At 39.7% G+C, this 19,850-nt stretch overlaps 1 protein-coding gene across 1 annotated transcript in view; it reads right to left on the bottom strand.

Moving 5' to 3' along the window:
- Myo81F (Myosin 81F) overlaps positions 1-19,850 on the bottom strand; it is a 530,639-nt gene that overhangs the window by 308,228 nt on the left and 202,561 nt on the right. Inside the window, exon 8 of the mRNA XM_070285196.1 lies at positions 16,663-17,028. Within this exon, the coding sequence (XP_070141297.1) occupies positions 16,663-17,028 (366 nt within the window). The remainder of the gene's footprint in view (positions 1-16,662; positions 17,029-19,850) is intronic.

Below are 19,850 nucleotides of genomic sequence, written 5' to 3'. Positions count from 1 at the left end.
CTGTAACTGTCAAACTGTAAACATAATAAGTATAGTTAAAATGTTATGAAACTCTGTTTAGTGTCTGTTTTCGGCATTATAATTTATAATATAAATATCGGCGTGCCGAAGTTAGCTTCCTTTCTTGTTTTTTTTTTAATTTTTTGAGAAGCAGACCATATTAACAGACATTTTGAAGTCTTACCACTGTACTTTCGCTATTTAAGGGGGGACATCTGAGTAACTTTTTTTAAAAATCGAGAAATTTTTTTTTGCTTAAAATTCTTTAGTGTCTTAAAAATAACATACCAAAAGATAGAGTCCGGCAAATGTGTCTAAGTGTCGAAATTTTTCATTCTGCGGCGATGCCTCTCATGTAAATATATACGATCTTAAAACTTTAAACGCGTTTTTCTCAAAACCACTTTTTTTGAGTTGGCCGAAAACATAACTCGAACAAATCTTAACCGATCGATCTAAAATTTTGACACACGAAGGATTTTTTTACTTGCTTACTTTTTTTTATAAACAATTTTGTGACGTTTTTTTTTCATGAAAATTTAAAATTTTTTTTAATCACTCACCATTTTGCAAAAAATCAAAATATCGAAAAAATCTTTTTTTTTTGTTCTAGATCAAAAATTAAGGACGTTAAAAAAAAGGGCCTACGAAGAAATGCTGCACAGCCGGCATTTTGTTTTCGATTTCTTCCAAAAAAATGTATTTTGTACTTCAAATATAACATTATAAAGGTCTCTTTCGCAGATGTTCTCGCTTCTTTGCTTTGTTTGCGATTCCGGTTAACTGTAACGGGAGATCGTAAAGACAAAGCTTTCTGGAAGCGAAGCGACATCGAACCTACTCGCTCGCTTCTGAGTCGAAAAGAGAGCATGAGAGAGAGAGAGAGAGAGAGAGAGAGATGAATTTGAATTCATGCGTACGAAAAATTAAAAATTTAAACACAAATTAATAAAGAAATAAACTCAAGTTTGTGTTAAATGTTTTTTCTTTTTGTTTCATTTGTTATTTATTTTAATCATTTAATTTAATTTAATTTAATCATTTAATCATTGACATTTTTAAATGTTTGTTGTAAAAATTGAAGAAATTGTGCAAACAATCAACTGACGCTACGCGAAATGTGCAAATTAACAGAGAAAACTTTCCGCGAAGAGACCGGTCACACTTAAGACCGCGAGCCGGCTCTCGCCGCTTCAACCGAGAGAGAATAGAAAAATGGCCCCTGGCAGATGTCTCGTTGAGTCTATTCGCGGCCAACCGGTTACGTAACCTTAATGTTGAGACCTTTTTGGAAATCGGGACTCAACCCTGCGAGCTCTGGTTTTATGTTATGAATTATTGTGTTAGATTAATGTTTAAAATTAAATACAGTCGAATACACTGATAACTAGCAGACCCGACCCGCTTTGCTGGGCCCGAACTAATTATCGTTGACCAGGCAAACACTGTTTTGTCATGTATATTATTTGTAGGAAACAATACGGAAACAATGAGCATATTACAGAGTTGTCAGTAAATAAAATATTAAACCTTCAACAGAAGTCTTAATATATAAAAATCTCCTGTCACTATGTTTGTTCGCTATAGACTCCTAAACCGCTTCCTCTGCTTGTTCAATAAAATTATACTGGCATCGAGTCGTTAATCGCTCTTCACAATTGCCCATAAAATAAATTTGAAGAAATTTCGGATTATCATCAGGCATTGGCATCAATAATCCAATTTTGTGGTACACCTGGCCTTGTATTTTGAATGTAGTTTCAAAGTTACGTCCATCGGATGCAAGATCACAAATTTTAGTGGCCCCAAATGACGTCATTTGGAAGCAAGAATTAAATTTGCGTATTTTACGCAAAAATAATTTTGAGTCATTTGAATTTCCAGCAAGAAGGGATAATAAAGGTTCTGGCGGAGCAGGTAGAGAGCACGACTTTTCCTGCTGCGCAGCACATACCGGCAGTTTCATTCCGAAATTTTAACGCCTGACAATATTGACATACTTTGTCCTTTCCACCGATAGCAATTTTTGAATGCGCAGAGTAGTTAATATCTGGTGCATATTCAAAAGCAAGACGAACGAATGATGTACGAACTAATGAGCGACTGTTCCGCTGCCTTTGTCGTACTTATGCTCGTACTATACATATCTATGTTTCTATCTCGAGCCGCCCTGATTCTCGTAATATTCTGCTGCAGACGTTCGCTACGCTGTTCCTGGGATTCCTGTGCACGACCTTCTGCTGTCCTAATTCTTTGAGCTCTATTTCTTGTATTGACTTGTTCTGGGAACTGATGAGCTCTTTCGAAACGTCTGCGTCGTGCCACTCTGCTGCTTACGTTGTTGAGATTCGATCTTTTCGGTGGCATTTTGCTGAAAATAATATCTTACCTTCTTAATGTATTTCAAATGAGAATTTAGAGACTCACCACTTATAAACACAAAACAATAATTATGAATGACAAATGACAATAAAAGAAAAGACAATCTGACAAAATGCGATTTATTGAAATAATTTATTACAAAATATGTAATACGTGATGAACCGCTCAACCAATTTGGTGCAAACTCATCAACAAAATAGCCCGAGCAAAGCATAAAGATTTGGTAAATAAGCACACTAAATTCCATAAGAATCGGTAAAGCCGTTTCGGAGGAGTGCATAAAAAAAGAAGATTCCTCCTTGTTCTACCGAAACTGCCATGATGTAAAAGATCTTAGCTATCCTATCTATCAAATTGAACCAAACTGCATAAGCACACTAAATTTCATGAGAATCTGTAAAGCCGTTTCGGAGGAGTGCATAAAAAAAGAAGATTCCTCCTTGTCCTGCCGAAACTGCCATGATGTAAAAGATCTTAGCTATCATATCTTTCAAGTTGAACCAAACTGCATATTGCCTGCAAATTTGAACGAAATCTGTTAACCGGTTTAGGAGTCTATAGCGACCAAACATAGTGACAGGAGATTTTTATATATTAAGATATAATTATGTGTCGTAGACCTAAGTGGTGGTGTTGGAGACATCGGTTCATCCTCCATGATTCTGCAGTTTTTCTGAGTTTCGCACAGCAAGTCGCCTGGGTGTGTTCCTTGTCCGTTCTCAAGTGAATAGCCGTTCACCTCCATTGCCATTCACCTGTCATAGGTATCTTTTCCTATCTCACCACATCAGTCAATTATCTCACCATGCTTTCACAGCACACTACTCAGCTGAACACCCCATGCGCCATGCTCACTTGAGTTACACTCAAATGATGCTCACTCAACTCATCAGAATATTACACACTTCTTTATTCTACATGGGGCTCATTATTTTGGTTACATTCGAATTTAGTGTAGTTAGATTTACGAATCTACGACATATATATATTTTTAATGTTTTGATAACATTCGCCCATAGCGAAGAAACATTTTTGTTTAATAAAAGTTTTTAATTTGTTTTGTAACATCGACCTGTTTTTGTTTAGCATTCGTAATTGCGGGACTTGAGGTCATAGCCGGCTTCGATTTTATAAAAATCAAAGACTCGGCTTTTGTTAAAAACAACAAAAAGAACTTGTCAAAAGACAAGCAGCAGCTGTGGTGACGATCGTTTCGTTGGAGCTACCCAAACTCATCAGACCACTTGCTGACTATTGCTAATTTTCTTGGTACTTTACCTTCAATCTTCGCTTAGACTCGTTGGGAATCGTAAGTTTCGATGTAAAGGCAAAAGCAAACCCTGAAAATCGGCAATAGTTCCTTTTGTTGTTTTTAACCAGTTGTTTGGCATGCAAGTCTATCAGACTTGCCATAAGCCAAGCTTTAAAGCTTTTACGTATGGAAACGTGGGCTTTTTTGGGGCGAATCTCCCCTTTGGTTTAGTTTGTTTTGTAACATCGACCTGTTTTTGTTTAGCATTCGTAATTGCGGGACTTGAGGTCATAGCCGGCTCCAATTTTATAAAAATCAAAGACTCGACTTTTGCTAAAAACAACAAAAGGAACTTGTCAATAGACAAGCAGCAGCTGTGGTGACGATCGTTTCGTTGGAGCTACCCAACTCATCAGACCACTTGCTGACTATTGCTAATTTTCTTGGTACTTTACCTTCAATCTTAGCTTAGACTCGTTGGGAATCGTAAGTTTCGATGTAAAGGCAAAAGCAAACCCTGAAAATGCAAGACTTGCATGCCAAACATCTGGTTAAAAACAACAAAAGGAACTATTTCGCCGCTTGACTGTCTACGAACAAATACTGCAGTAGCTTGGTAGCTTATACGACAGCCTCATTTCAGGGTCCGCTCCAACTCCTCCTTCCATCTTGGAGGCGTCGGTGTATATTGAGGTATTGAGCATGGTCCTGGCCTGGCTTCCAGTCATTTGGTCCCATGAATACTGTTGTGTTTACATCCGGGCACGTTCTGGGTATCATGTAGTCAGATGTACTGCTCATGTCTCGACCAATTGAACTGTGCTCGAAATCTTGTAGCGCCCAGTTTCCTGATGTAACCAGACGTTGTGCCGCCTTTCCTGCTGTCAGTTCCGCTTGGATATCTAGGGGATATATACCGATTATGGTTTCGAGTGCTTTGGTGGGGGTTGACCTCAGCGCCCCTGATATGCAGAGCAGTAGACCCAATGCATTAGAGCGGATGAGAGGCCCCATGTGCTGCTAAGCATCTTCTTGGATGCATATAGCGCTATGGTGGCCTTTTTTACCCTCTGTACTACATTGGCCTTAATGTAATAAATAATATAATATAAAAAAATATGAATTATTAATACCAAAAAACACATTACTACAAACACCGCCATTGCCAGAGATCGATCCACTCATTAATATTGCCGACCAACGCTTTAACCAGCACGACCACAGGACCGATTAAATGTGTGATGCACAAACACAAATTTGAATTTGAAAGCCTTTTGATTCTCGTCCTAGCAAAGCCAAATATGAAATTTCGTCTCAAAATGTGCTGCCGCACACATACACATAAAACCCACTTACACTTATGCATTGTGTGAGTAATAATCGAAATCTAAAAATATAACAAGCAAATCATTCCCCGTTTCCCCTCGCCGACAAGCGAGGGGAAACGGCAAAGCATGCCAGATGCGTTCTCTATATAGTTCTATACTCTTTGCTCATATGATATTGCTGCGACTGACGAATTACAAATTATTTATTATTATTATTGTCGCGACTGAACATTCTCTCGGCCGTTAAACGGGTGTTCAACGATGATGTCGAACGCGAAACTCCGTGGAGCTTCGTTTTTGTTATTTCCAATTGATGCGTTGCTGTCATGTAACGATCAGTATAACTGATATTGCTTGTGCCACATAGCATGCCCATTTGGGATCCTTCAGTTTGGCCTAATTCCCGTAGTTCGGCTTCGGCTACCTTAGTTGTAGATTCTCCAACTGGTTTTAATAACTCTTTTATGTTTGTGACGCGGAGCGCGCAGAGAGATTAAATAGATATAAGGTAGAGCAACGAAACCAGAGAAACGTGAAGTATAGCAATAAGAGACTAGAAATAAGGAGTATATGTAAGTTAGAGCAACACAAAACTAGAGAATCAAAATGAAGTAAACAAAAAGTAAACAACACAAAACCAGAAAACCATGAGTAATAGAATTAAAAGAGATGAAGGAAATAAAAGTTAAAACAAAGGAACCCGATTCAGAAAGGGCGCGCGCGCCATGATCAGGCTCAAAGGGTCACATTGGCCCACGGGGATCTGGCCACACCACAAATGGCAAATTCCGCCCACACGTCGGTCACACCGAACCTCGCCGAATCCATATATAAAACGGGCCACAGCCCTCGGAAGGCATTCAGTTTTCGGCCGGCGATCGGTAAAGTCCTCCAACGGAGCAGGGGTAAGAAAGCAGCAAGGAGTCATCATCCGAGGAGCGCCGAGAGAAGTAAGATTTTCTGGTAACGTGGTAATACATAGTCGGATCTCGACCATATCTTACGTCTCTATCTTAGTAGACCTTAGGGCCTCCGTATACGTCTATATAGATATATATATTGGTATATATCAGAGAGCTGCATTGAGTATGATCGGTCCGGATCGATCAACAACGATCAAGCCGATCACAACTCAACACAGAAGATCGCCACAACATGCTCGATCGATCTTCGCGAACAAAACGAACGATCTCGTTCAGTTGGCTTGATTGCTCTGCTTCCTGATTCAAACTGATTTTTTGGTACCGGTATGATGATCGGAACTGATTGTGCAGAAAAAGAACGATCAAGTCCAAGGATTCAAAAGAGCTCAGGCTTCACTCATGTTGCGCCTGATTTGATTGTGAATGATGCAATCAGATCGAGAATTACCTTGCGAAATGTGTTAAATTTTTTTTTGTTTAACATATCTACATATATAAATATTTAAATGTTTTAAAGGAAACAAGTTGCGTTTCAACTAACTGATACAAATGACTTCAGTTATTTCTTCATAATTTACTCGTATAACTAAAATTTATGTAATGCAGAAAAAACTTAATATTTAATGCTTATAATTAATAAACAAACAGTCTGCGTCCGAGATTCTGCTAAATTTCGTCAGACTGAACCGAACCACTCGGTATGAGCAAATCAAAACCGGTGGGACCGAACGGTATGATTGCGATCGGCCTGAATGGAAGCAGCAGTCACGATCATTCTTTGTTGCTCATACAACGCGTACGATCAAAAAAATCATTCCGAACCAAGTCAAGGGTGATCGGAACTGAATGTTCGCTTCGATCACGCTTGCTAACGATCATTCAATTTTGTTGATGCAAAGTTTTGGCTCACAAAAAATCCGAGTCAATGATCGGGTATGATCGAAAAAATGTTGATCGTTGCAGCTCTCTGGTATATATACTGGTAGACCTTAGGGCCTTCGAATACGTCTCTATATTTGTAGACCTTAGGGCCTCCACAAACTTCTTGATATTGCAGACCTTAAGGCCTGCACAAACTTCTCGATCTTGGAAGACCTTAGGGCCTCCATACACTTCTCACTATTTAAAGACCTTAGGGCCTCCACAAACTTCTCTATATTTGGAAGACCTCAGGGCCTCCGCCAACTCTCTCCGCTACCTGGGAGATCTCAGGGTCTCTGCACAGAGGGTCTCCGATAACTGGAAGATCTCAGGGTCTCCGCTAACTGGAAGATCTCAGGGTCTCCGCTAACTCGAAGATCTCAGGGTATCCGCGAGCTGGTAGACTTCCACTTTCTTCTTGCTATAGGGATCTCTGGACATCCGGAACACGACGCGAACATGATGCTGAAGACTTATTGCTGCTCCGTGGACACTAACAGTAGTGTTATTTTAAAGATAACATTATCAGTAGTGGCATGAATGATTCCATAGATTCTAAGCTCTAAGCTGTTGAGCCGGCGGGATGTGTTCCCTAATCTGATCTAGTTGATCCCTTAGTTCTTTAGGAACCATTAGGAAGTGAATTGAATTTGATAACATTTACGGATTTTCCTTTAATATAAACAAATTTCCCTTGTTGATTTAAGGGAGAATATACATGTAATCGGTCGAAACTTAGGCATTTTTCGTGAATTTCGTGAAATAGTCCAGCAGCAATCATTGTGAAACTTTGGAGATAGTTGAAAAGAGAATCGGAGATAATTCAAAAAAATTGTCATAAAAATTTTCAAAATAATAACTTCTATTGAACCTAAAAACCCAAAAGAAATTTTTACCAAAAAAATTTAATTCAGTTCTGAAGAAAAAAATTCCATTTTCAAGAAATTAGATTTTTTTTGCCCACCCTCTTAAAAATTGGCAATACTCAGTTTACTTATCCCCATTTCGGTTCAAATAGAAGATAATTTCTTGTTAATAATAATAATTTTGGATTCAGTTCAATATCTTACATAGTTTTTTGTGAATCGTGTCCCTAGCATAGGTATAAATGCAAAAAATAAATGTTGATGTTCGGAGCAGACCGTCAGCACCTAGTCACGCGCGCATAGGTGTACCACTGCACCTGCAGCGCTCTTTTGGTTTTTCTTTCTACTCTTCCTTATCTCGCCTAAGCTGTCGCGTTATCGATGCAGCCAAACTACAATTGTACTCTCATAAACATATATATATTCTGAAGCCAAGCTTACATACACACAGTCTGCAGCTCCGAGTAAAGAAACACGAAAATTAAACACGGCTTATACTAAATTCCTATCGTGCGTGAGGGCCACGGTTTCGTCCGCGAGAGAGAATGATATAACATCTATCTATAAAATTACTATAGTATATTTGTTATTTTTAGTTGTACATAATAAATAAAAACGGAATACAAAAAAATAACATACATACAGTGCGCAGCCGGCCGTTTGATTTTTTTGTACATTTCGCGCTGTGAAAATCAAAGCTGTGTTGTGCAAATAATTCGACATAAAAGTGAATCGAATTTAATCGTTTTTTAATAGCGCATAGGGCATATATACATATGTACATATAGCCACCGCCATACATACATACATTAGTTTGCGGTTGCTAAGCAGGCAATTTACCAGCAAAAACAACAACAACAAGTTTAAGGTTCCGTTGCATTTCGGCGACGCTTGTAACCTCTACATTTTCGCGGTAGAAAGCATAGGGTGTTTCGTGCCTCTGACGCGGTCAGACATTTTAATTGATTTTTTTTTTTTCTCGTGATCGAATAAAAAAAAAATCGGTTCGGGCACCAAATGAATCCCCAAGTGACGTTGACTTCTACCGAGCCAAAGCCGACTCTATTTTATGGCAAATAAGCTCGATGAAATTTTATTTAAGGGGGTCTTCTCATTGCGCAACTTTTTTTTTCGATTTTTTTTTTTTTTTTGCATTTATTTATAGCTTGGGATGTTGTGTATATGTCCCCAAAAGGATTTTTAGAAATTCGAAATACTTTAGAAGATACAGCCATTTTTGGGAAGCAAGGTCTTCGCAAAATAGGCTTTTTTCAAACTTTAAACGCGTTTATCTCGTAACCACGTTTTTCGAACTGGCGGCCATGATATCTCCAGTTCAACTAAACCGATTTTCCTGAAACAAAGCAGAATTGTCACCATTCTCGGGTGACGGAACAGATTTTTTTTAAAATTTTTTTTCTATTTTTTTTTTTACACTAAACTACAAAAAAAAAACAAGAAAGGAAGCTAACTTCGGCACGCCGAAGTTTGTATACCCTTGCAGATATTATTTCATTGCATTTTACCTAAACTTATTATGTTGAGAGTTTGACAGTTACAGTTTTACATTCCCAGTTTTACATTTTCCCTACACCTACCGATCGGTTTATATGGCAGCTATATGATATAGTTGTCCGATTTTCATATACCAAAATTCTGAACTAATAAAATAAGCTTATATCTCAGAGTAGATAAAAATAGTTTAAAAAACAAGAAAAGAAAGCTAACTTCGGCACGCCGAAGTTTGTATACCCTTGCAGATTGGTTTTGATGTTTATTTTATAGATTTAAATGCTGAAAACACTCACAAAACAGAGTTTCATTACATTATGTTTACAGTTTGACAGTTACAGTTTTACATTCCCAGCTTTATATATTTTATACATTTACCGATCGCTTCTATGGCAGCTATATGATATAGTTGTCCGATTTTTATGAAATTTATACCAAAATTCTAGAATAATAAAAAAAATTTATATCTCAGAGTAAATAAAAATGCGTTGAAAAAAAACGAACCTATAATTTTATTTCTATTAATTTCCCGATCGTTCCTATGGCAGCTATATCATATAGTCGTCCGATTTTCATAAAATTTTTACCAAAATTCTGGAATAATATAAAATGGCCATATCTAAAAAATGGTGCAAAAATGTTGAAAAACAGCAAAGTTATAATTTTTTTTCCAAAAATATATCGAACATTTGTATGGCAGCTATATGATATAGTCGTCCGATCCGGCCCGTTCCGACATATATAGCAGTGAGAGCATATAGAAGACTATATGCAAAGTTTCATTCAGATAGCTTTAAAACTGAGAGACTAGTTTGCGTAGAAACAGACAGACAGACAGACGGACAGACGGACATGGCTAGATCATGTATATACTTTATAGGGTCGGAAACGTCTGCTTCACTGCGTTGCAAACTTCTGACTGAAATTATAATACCCTGCAAGGGTATAAAAAGCCCGAAATCGAAATTTTTTTTTTGAATGGCTGCCATTTTGTTCAACTAAATTTAAAAAAAAATCTGTTCCGTCACCCGAAAATGACATCTATTCTGATTATAACTCCGTTTTTTTTTTTATTTCTGACGCTCTGGAAACCCTGAATCGTGGCCGCCAAGATGACACCTTTTTTTTCCACCACCAAGTTTGAAGTCTCATAACTCTTTTAACAACCCTCGTATCGAGGCAAAAACTATTTTTTTCTTTACTTTGAACATTTTTTAATACAATAAATAAAAAAGTTTTCAATTATTCTTTGCGTTTTCAAATAAGAATTTTTTTAAAAAGGGTCCAAAAAACGGGTTTTGAATGAGAAGACTTCCTTAAATGCTGATTCGGTCAATCAGTTTGATGAAGCTGATTTACTCGCGTGAATGGATTGGATCAACTCCTTAAACGAGGCATTTGATGCTGCGCAGACATCGTTGGAGCGACTGGATTTTACGGAGATCTCGAGCGACCATCGGATTGAATTTCCCGGAGTTTTCATGGATGTAAAGGCGAAACTAAGCCGAGGCTTAGCTGATCATCGCAAGTCGCAATTGCCGGCTTCAACCGCTGCCAATCCAACATCTATTGAAATGAGTAACCACCCGGATCTTTCTTTTAGATCTTGGAAGCCTCGGTTGCCAAATCTGGAAATTGCTCGTTTTCATGGATCCTATGCTGAGTGGCCGGATTTTCTGGCGACGTTCAGGACGGTCATCGGAAATGATGATGAGCTAAGTGATATTGAGAAATTACAATATTTACGGTCGAGTTTAGGCGGCGTGGCTCTGGAGACCATACGCTCGCTCGAACCCTCAAATGCCAATTATCATAAGGCTATGAATTTGCTGATAAATCGATTCGATAACAAAGTTTTACATTTTCAGGCACACGTACAGGCAATAATTGGTTTAAAGGGTGTCGAGAAGGGATCGTCAAAGGGTCTTCGGGAGCTCAGAGATTACATGAATTCACGTTTGAGAGCAATTCGAACCCTGGCCACTACGCAACACATTTTGGATGGGCTTCTGATACACATCGTCACTCGAAAGCTGGACCATAGGACGCGGGAAAAATGGGAAGACGATTTATCGATCACAGAGCTGTCTACCTTGGATGCTATGGAGTCGTTTTTGGAGAAGAGGTGCAGGATGATGGAAAACTTGGATCAAGCCTGGGTAACTCAAACACCAGGCCAGCAGGTGGGAAAAAACTTGCACACATATAATCCAAGTGCACTTCTGCCACTAACTTAAGTCAGCCGATATGTTTATTTTGCGATGCAAGGGATCATTATTTGCCAAAATGCTCTCGATTTTTGAATTTGAGTCCGAATCTTCGGTATAGAGAAGCAAAGAAGTTGCACTTTTGCTTAAACTGTTTGCGCAAGGGGCATAGTTTGCAGCAATGCAAGTCGACTCACTGCAGATATTGTCGCATGAAGCACCATTTATTATTACACATGAATCATGACCCATCCGCACCATCCATCTCATTTTCATCTGCATCATGCGATCCATCCTCGAGCTCTCAGCCATTGCCATCTACTTCATCATCAGCATTAGTATCATGTTCTCAAGCATCATTTCATCCTGATCATAACTTATCAAGTCCTCCACCCAAAGCCTCAAATATTATGCCGAAGCAACACGTAGTCAGTTGCTTCCGACTGCTATTATATACCTGAGAAATAGAAGTGGAGCATTTATGCCTTAGATTATTTTAGATTCTGCCTCTCAGCTGAACTTTATAACCTCTCGCTTAGCTACTCAACTAAATTTGAGTCATAGAAAATCGCAAATCTCGATTGCTGGGATAGGAGAATCTTCCATGATTTCGGATAGGGCAGTCGATATTGTTGCGCAATCACGGGATGCCAGCTATCGTGCGTCATTCGCAGCTGTTGTGACTCACAGTATCACGGATTATCAGACCCATTTCAATATTAATGCAACGTCATGGAGAATTCCGCAGAACATTTCGCTCGCTGATCCTTATTTTAATCAATCGCAACGAATTGACCTTTTGCTTGGCGCTGATTTGTTTTTCGAAATAATTTTCACAGGAAAAATTCATTTGGACAGGACTTTGCCAACTCCTCAGAACACCAAACTTGGTTGGATAGTCTCTGGAGGGTTATCGAGTAAATCGGTTTTAGCAGCCATCGTCAAGGACCCTGCTGATCACCCAGATGCAAGAACACTTCCGGAAAAAATGGAGCAGCGAGTATTTGTGCCTTCTTCAAGAAAGGAGCAAGTGGCGCGTCGAAACGTGCAACATCAAGGTTGGAAGCATAGTGGTGCTGAAGGAGGACAGCATTCCACCGTTGAAATGGCAGCTTGGGTGCATCGAGGAAGTCATACCCGGCGGAGACGGCGTCATCAGAGTAGGTATGGTCCGTACAGCTACGGGTCTAATCAAGAGAGCCGACGCCAAACTAGCCGCTCTGCCCATCGGTTCCGAGATAGTTGGAACCGTACCTCTTCCAACGGGGGGAGTATGTTCGGAGCAGACCGCCAGCACCTAGTCACGCTCGCATAGGTATACCACTGCACCTGCAGCGCTCTTTTGGTTTCTCTTTCTACTCTTCCTTATCTCACCTAAGCTGTCGCGTTATCTATGCAGCCAAACTACAATTGTACTCTCATAAACATATATATATTCTAAAGCCAAGCTTACATACACACAGTCTGCAGCTCCGAGTAAAGAAACACGAAAATAAAACATGGCTTAGACTAAAATCCTATTGTGCGTTTTTATTATAAACTAAAGGGTGGCATATTCGTTGTCTTCCCCACAAACAGAAAAAGAGTTTTGGATCCACGTTAATACTTGTATACCTTGGGTGTATACTTGATTTGAGGCACTTCGAGTTGGAATTCAATAATGAAACTTACGCAGTACATTCTTTAAGTAATAAACTATTTTTTAAACCAAAAGAAAAATTTTGATGATCAAATTTTGGTCCGCTGTATTCTCCAACTCGTGGATAGTACTTGTAGTGTACGTAGTTTAAAAGGTTTTTCCTATGTGGCCTTTTTATAGAGGTGGTGGTTACTACAAAAGAGGGCCTTGTACTTCCTTAGCTGGGGATGCGCACTCTTGTTAGGATCGGGTCTAGCTCGCCGTATGTCGGGGTTCTTTTCAGCTAGGGATAGTACGGCGCTCCTACTTTTAATTATTGCGGCGTATTCAAAACAATAAATAATAATCAAAGCTGAACTAGAGAAATAATAAGATATATAAGAGATCCTAACGGGTTTCAGGCAGCATCCACTGCACTTGCGATAAGATAATATCAATAGCTTAAGCCTTCGCCGGCCAGATGGTGGAAGAGGGGGGTTCCCCTACAGCTTGGCGAGGGTGATAACCATGAGATAAGCGCCTTATCCGGTCGAATAAAAACTACGCACAGCGAAATTGGTTGGCTGTGCTCTGGTCTTCCACTAGTGTTAATACAGCCCGCATCCAAAACGTGGCAGGTTACGTAACAGAGGAGGCTAGGTCCGTCCGGGCAGCTGACTATGAAGCGAAATCGGGAGTCATTTGAGATCTACTGCAGGCGGTTGGTGGAATTGACTAAAGACGGCCGTAGAGCAGGGAAATCGAACTTTTCGAGGCCTAGGCCTCCGTCACGCTTTCGAAGTCGGATCCCTATGAACAATGAATTAGCATTGAGACTGACAAAATAGGCACTTATTTACCTTTTCCCACGCACAAAATCAAACAAGGAAGTTATGGCTGTATAAACCACTCTGGGGTTCACTTTAATCAATCAATTAGTAAATCTTATTACCACGTGTAATTTTGACTTAAATTTGGCAGCGCCGAGAAACACATACGTTTGCCAAGGGTTTTTATCAGGGAATGAATTGAGTTTTGGGAAGGTGACTGCAGGTAATCGCGGTTCTGAGCTTCCCTTCGACTAACTGTGCAATTGTACGATCATTATCAATCGCGATTGGTCTTAGCCATTCTCTAGCTATTTCCCTACATAATGGAGACCTAATTTAATTCATAAAATCTATAAAAGACACATTTGCGGTGGCAAAATAAGCATGGCGAAATATTTTTAATTGCAGTTTTTGCTGTTGTTTGCTGTTTTTGTTGCAAAATGCTGGATAATAGAGTTACCGATGTAAAAGGAAAAGTTCCCTTCGCATAATATTTAGTTCAGTTTGTAGATTAATTTGGCGGGTATTTTAAATAAGAACGGATATTAGCCGATCTTTTAATTGTGAAACAAACTAAAAAGTAATTGTTTGAAATTAATCTTAGAAATATGTCGTTCTATTTTGGTACGCTGACAACTTTTAAATAGTCCCTTTTCCGTTCGGAATCTAAAACCGGGGCGGCGGATTTTCAATAATGTTTTAAAATCAAACCGATTCAAAGGTGCACCAACAAAAAAATGGACGGCCTAAACATGAGGAGTGACTTCAGTTACTCTCTACTGTTGCAAAACGTATAAAGTGCTACAGGAGCAGTATGAGGTACGAGGCACGAGTTCAACGACAGTAAGAGTTACTGCTTTAATTGTGGATCCGCAGACAATCTTCGCAAATATTGCAAGGCTGCCGTGAAATGCTTCAGCTGTAACGAGGTGGGCCACATTTCAAGGGATTGCCCCGAATCAACTCCAGGTGTTCAATTTGTAAGCAGTCCAAATAGCATGAAAAAGGTTGCCATCAACGTAGATACGGTAGATACGGGAGCCGACGCACAGTAGCGCCTTTTCTCATTTAGCGTTGCAAAAATCATATCTTTTGAACCAAATAAGGTAATCGAATAATTTAAACGGCATTGGACAAGTAATTGTTGTAAAATATATATATGTGCTGCATAAAGTACCACGCCCACAAATACGCCTTTTTAAAGGGTATCAAAGTGAAAAAATAATTTTTTTTCAATGAAAACAATTTTTAAACAAAAATTTTTATTTAATTTTTTATGTTTATTTATATGTATTTGCTCAAATAAAAATAATTTGAAAACTGAAAAAAAAATTTTTTTTTTAATTTGAAGTGTAACCGCCACGCGCTACAGTTAGTATATTTCTTGAAATGTATGAAATTGTGTCGGTATTTTGGTATATTTTACCCTGAGTTGTTTTGGTTTTTTGCGTCGCATTTCCGCAGACGCAGCTCGACGCAGCCGATGAAAGTTAATTCTGGTCCAGGAAAGATCCACGTAACTTGTAGACATAGTGTAGTCAGTGGCTTTCATTGGCGTCAGAAGATATAGACTACTTTAGGCAGAAAAAGGTGAAAAAAATGGACACCTGGCAGGTAGCGATTTACCTGTAGAAGCCCAAATAAAAGTGTCGTTTTTTTAGGTTCTTTAATAGTTTATGAATGTATCTATCATTTAAAGTAAAAACCATGACCATTGGTTTTATGGTTTTTGTGTAATATTACCTGAAAGTCGACCAATTTACACATTTTTTTTTGTATGATGCAAAAAACGAAACAAAGTTCAACTTTAAATGCTCATAACTTCTACAAAAAAAATCTTAAAATTGATTTTATTGCAGATTCTGAATCCTTGTTAAATTTCCTGTCGAATAAGTATGGTTAAAATCGTTTTTGCGAACATGACTTTTTTGATTTTTGCAACGCTAATTGTTCGAGAGGCGCTACTGTGCGACGTAACTATTTTCCTCAAGTATGTCTTCGAAAAAGTACCCAATATGGTTGTGCGGATTCTACTGAAATCCGCCCATTTTGTTTGAAATCTGATTTAAATTAATTTAAATCAACTGCAGCATTCACGGTAGTGATTAATTGGTTAACAAGGCGACCAAACACCGCATTCATTTGGCGAACTCTGTTTCTAACTGCTATCAACTTGGCGATAAACAGTGCAAAAAAAGAATCAATAAAGGTCAACAAGGCGACCAAAATTCTATAAAAACAAGAAAGGAAGCTAACTTCGGCACACCGAAGTTTGTATACCCTTGCAGATTGGTTTTGATGTTTATTTCATAGATTTAAATGCTGAAAACACACACAAAACAGAGTTTCATTACATTTTACCTATACTTATTATGATCTTTTAATGGCAGCTATATGATATAGTTGTCCGATTTTCATAAAATTTGATACTTGCCAAGATTTAAGGTAAGCCAACCCAATCGTCCAATCCGGCCCGTTCTGACCTATACAACAGAGAGAGTATTCAAAAGACAAATTGCAAAGATTTATTCAGATACTTTTAAAACTGAGGGACTAGTTTGCATAGAAACGGACAGACGGACATGACAAGATCGACTCGGCTTTTGATGCTGATCAATAATAGGGTTGGAATTGTCTCCTTCACTGCTTTGGAAACTTCTATATATAATACCATCCAAGGGTATAAACATGTTTATTTGCGTTATTTGGTTAAAATCAGTTAGCTAATATCGAATTAATTTCTTATCGACAATTGCACCTTTCATCTTTAAAAAATTGTTCTAAAGACATTATTTCAGAAAATATGAAATGTTCCTTACGTACCTGGTATTTGCATAAATCCTTTATAAACAAGTCGTCGCTGCAACTCATATAATCAAACAAAACATCTTGTTGTACATCTCGATTTTTTTCCACAAATCCATCAACAGAATAAATTACACTTCCTGCATAGTGTCTAACCCCAAATTCTGTTTCCCAATGTCGCCGATCAGAGCCCTTAATATATTGTGGATGAAATTCGAATTCAGAATGCAGATTATTTAAATATGCCAAATCGGATCCTTTAGGCATATGACATTGCTCTGTCAATAACTTAAAAACACATCGTGGGGGCTTTTCAATCATTTCCAAGCAATAAGAATTGTCTGTAAATTCCACGTGATGAAAAATTATTTGCTCTTCAATGTACTAGAAATAAAGTAAAAAATAGAAAACCAGTTACTTTAATTGTTGTTTAAGAAAGTATGTTAACTTCGGGATGCCGGTCGAGTAGGTCGACCGGCACCGAAAGCCTTGTGTGTTAAACAAAATACACATATCTCTTTGATTTGCCAATTTCAACAAGAGAGCATTTTTAATGAAACAAAAGTATGAAAGCTATAGTCGACTATTCTTGACTGTGAGATACCAAAAGCAAGAAAGTATTTATATATTATAATAAGAACATGCTTTTAAATTTACGCACTTTATAGTATGGAAAACTCCACAAGAGCTACAGTTAGAGAATGCAATTAGTTACTCATGCAAAATCGTGCTGAATTCCCACAAATTCAAAAATAAATTCTCTATTAGATTTCCGACCCTATTAAGTACATATATTCTTTATCAGCATCAACAGCCGAGAGGGATAGGGGGGGAGGATTTGCAAATTGGGTAAAGGGGGGAACGTATAGTTAATAAGAAGCAGAAACTAACGTCGTACGGCCGCAAAGCAATGCTTCACGTTTGCTTGCAACCCCTTTAGCCAGGAGCGCAATTCCTACGGCTCCACTGGTGTCCAGCATTACGCTCAGGAATTTGATGGCTCTGGACGAGCTGAGAACCCAGTAGATCCTCACTGACTTAGTTGTGCTTAGGCTATCTAGTGACTCCCTGCTTGCCAGTACATTTTTGGAACTGACCGCTGATGATTGCATGGATCTTATCGCCGCTTGACTGTCTACGAACAAATTGACCGCCTCATGTGGACGGTTTATGCTCTGCGCAAGCTCTGCTGCTTTCTGATGGCGAATACTTCCGCCTGGAATATACTGCAGTAGCTTGGTAGCTAATACGACAGCCTCATTTCAGGGTCTGTACAGTATATGCCCGCTCGAACTCCTCCTTCCATCTTGGAGCCGTCGGTGTATATATTGAGGTATTGAGCATGGTCCTGGCCTGACTTCCAGTCATTTGGTCTGATTAACGCTGTGGTGTTTACATCCGGGCACGTTCTGGGTATCATGTAGTCAGATGTACTGCCCCTGTCTCGACCAATTGAACTGTGCTCAAAACCTTGTAGCGACCAGTTTCCTGATGTAACCAGACGTTGTGCCGCCTTTCCTGCTGTCAGTTGCGCTTGAATATCTATGGGATATATACCGATTATGGTTTCGAGTGCTTTGGTGGGGGTTGACCTCAGCGCCCCTGATATGCAGAGCAGTGCCTGCCGCTGGGTTCTCTCCATAAACTTATACGTTTTTTTCTTCATGGCTTGCCACCACACTAAGACTCATTACAGCAGAGTCAGACGCACCACCGATATGTAGACCAAATACATTAGAGAGGGTGAGAGGCCCCATGTGCGGCTAAGCATCTTCTTGGATGCATATAGCGCTATGGTGTCCTTTTCACTACTCTACTCTACTACATTGGCCTTCCACGTCAGCTTGCTGTCAAGTGCAATGCCGAGGTATTTGACTTGTGTTGGTTGACCCCGGCCTGGTTTTGTTAATTTTTGGGGGGATCCATTGCGGCACCTTGTATCTCTTGGTGAAGAAAATAATGTCCGTCTTATCCGCATTGATATTGAGTCCTACCTCCTCCGCCCACTCACATATCTCCCTGAGTGTTGTTTCCGTGATCGAGCTGAGGGTCGATGGACAGACCCCCGTGATAATTATGCTGTTATCTTTGGTGCTTTCCTCCCGAATCTCTTGATTAGGTCGTCTACCACTAGATTCCATAGGAGGGGCGACAGAACCCCACCTTGCGGCGTGCCTCTGTGCGCTCCTCTCACCATGAAAGCGGTGCCCCAATCTGATTGTACCCGCCGGCAACTTAGAAGATTTTTTATCTACAAGTTGATAGCGGCGGACGAGTTGGTCGCTTCTAGGCGATCCATTATTGCGTCCGTGCTATTGTTGTTGAATGCCCCGGATATGTCCACGAACACTCCAAGTGCATATTCCTTATTGTTTAGGGCTCTCTCAATGGTGGCTTCCAACGAATGTAGTGCCGTCTCCAATGATTTCCCCTTCGTGTAGGCGTGCTGGTTGGTCGACAGTTGTCTCCCTACATCGTTCCTGATGTATAGGTCCAGCAGCTTTTCCAGCGTTTTAAGTAGGAATGAGGTGAGGCTTATCGGTCTGTAATCCTTGGAGCTCATGTGACTGCACTTTCCTGCTTTGGGCAGGAAGACAATCCGAGAGGTCCTCCATGGGATAAGGATATAGCCCGTGCTTAAACAAGCTGTAGAGCCATGGGGTGATCATTTCCTTGGTCGCCTGCAGCATGGCTGGGAATATTCCATATAGTCCTGGTGCTTTTATCCTCGCAAAGGAGCCTATAGCCCAGTGGATTCTACTAGAGGATATTAGATCTTTTGGTTGCTAGGTCCTGGTGCTTATTTGCATCGGGTACCTCAGTGCATCCTGGGAAATGCGCATGCATTAGTGCTGTTAGGGCCTCTTCGCTGCCCTCAGTCCACTGTCCGTCGTCGCGTTGGACTGACTCTGTATGGTTGGCTGCTTCGAAAGCAGCTTCCGGAGTCTAGCCGTTTCTGGGGCAGTCTTTATTTTGGAGCAGAAGTTTCTCCATGAGTTTCTCTGCGCCTTGCGTATTTCTTTCTTGTAGTCCTTAATTAGGTCTTTGTATTCTTCATTGATAATGTCATCTTTCGCCTGCTTGGCGATTTTGAAGAATTCTTTGAGTTTGTTGCGTTGGAGTGAAAGGTCCTTATTCCACAAGGGTGGCCTGGTCCTCTTTCTCGTGTCCGATATAGGGCATGATGCGTGGTACGAATCCAGAAG

This window comes from Drosophila kikkawai, chromosome 3L, assembly GCF_030179895.1.
Source record: "Drosophila kikkawai strain 14028-0561.14 chromosome 3L, DkikHiC1v2, whole genome shotgun sequence".
Classification (NCBI taxonomy): Eukaryota; Metazoa; Arthropoda; class Insecta; order Diptera; family Drosophilidae; genus Drosophila; species Drosophila kikkawai.
This window is presented reverse-complemented; position numbering and strand designations above follow the sequence as displayed.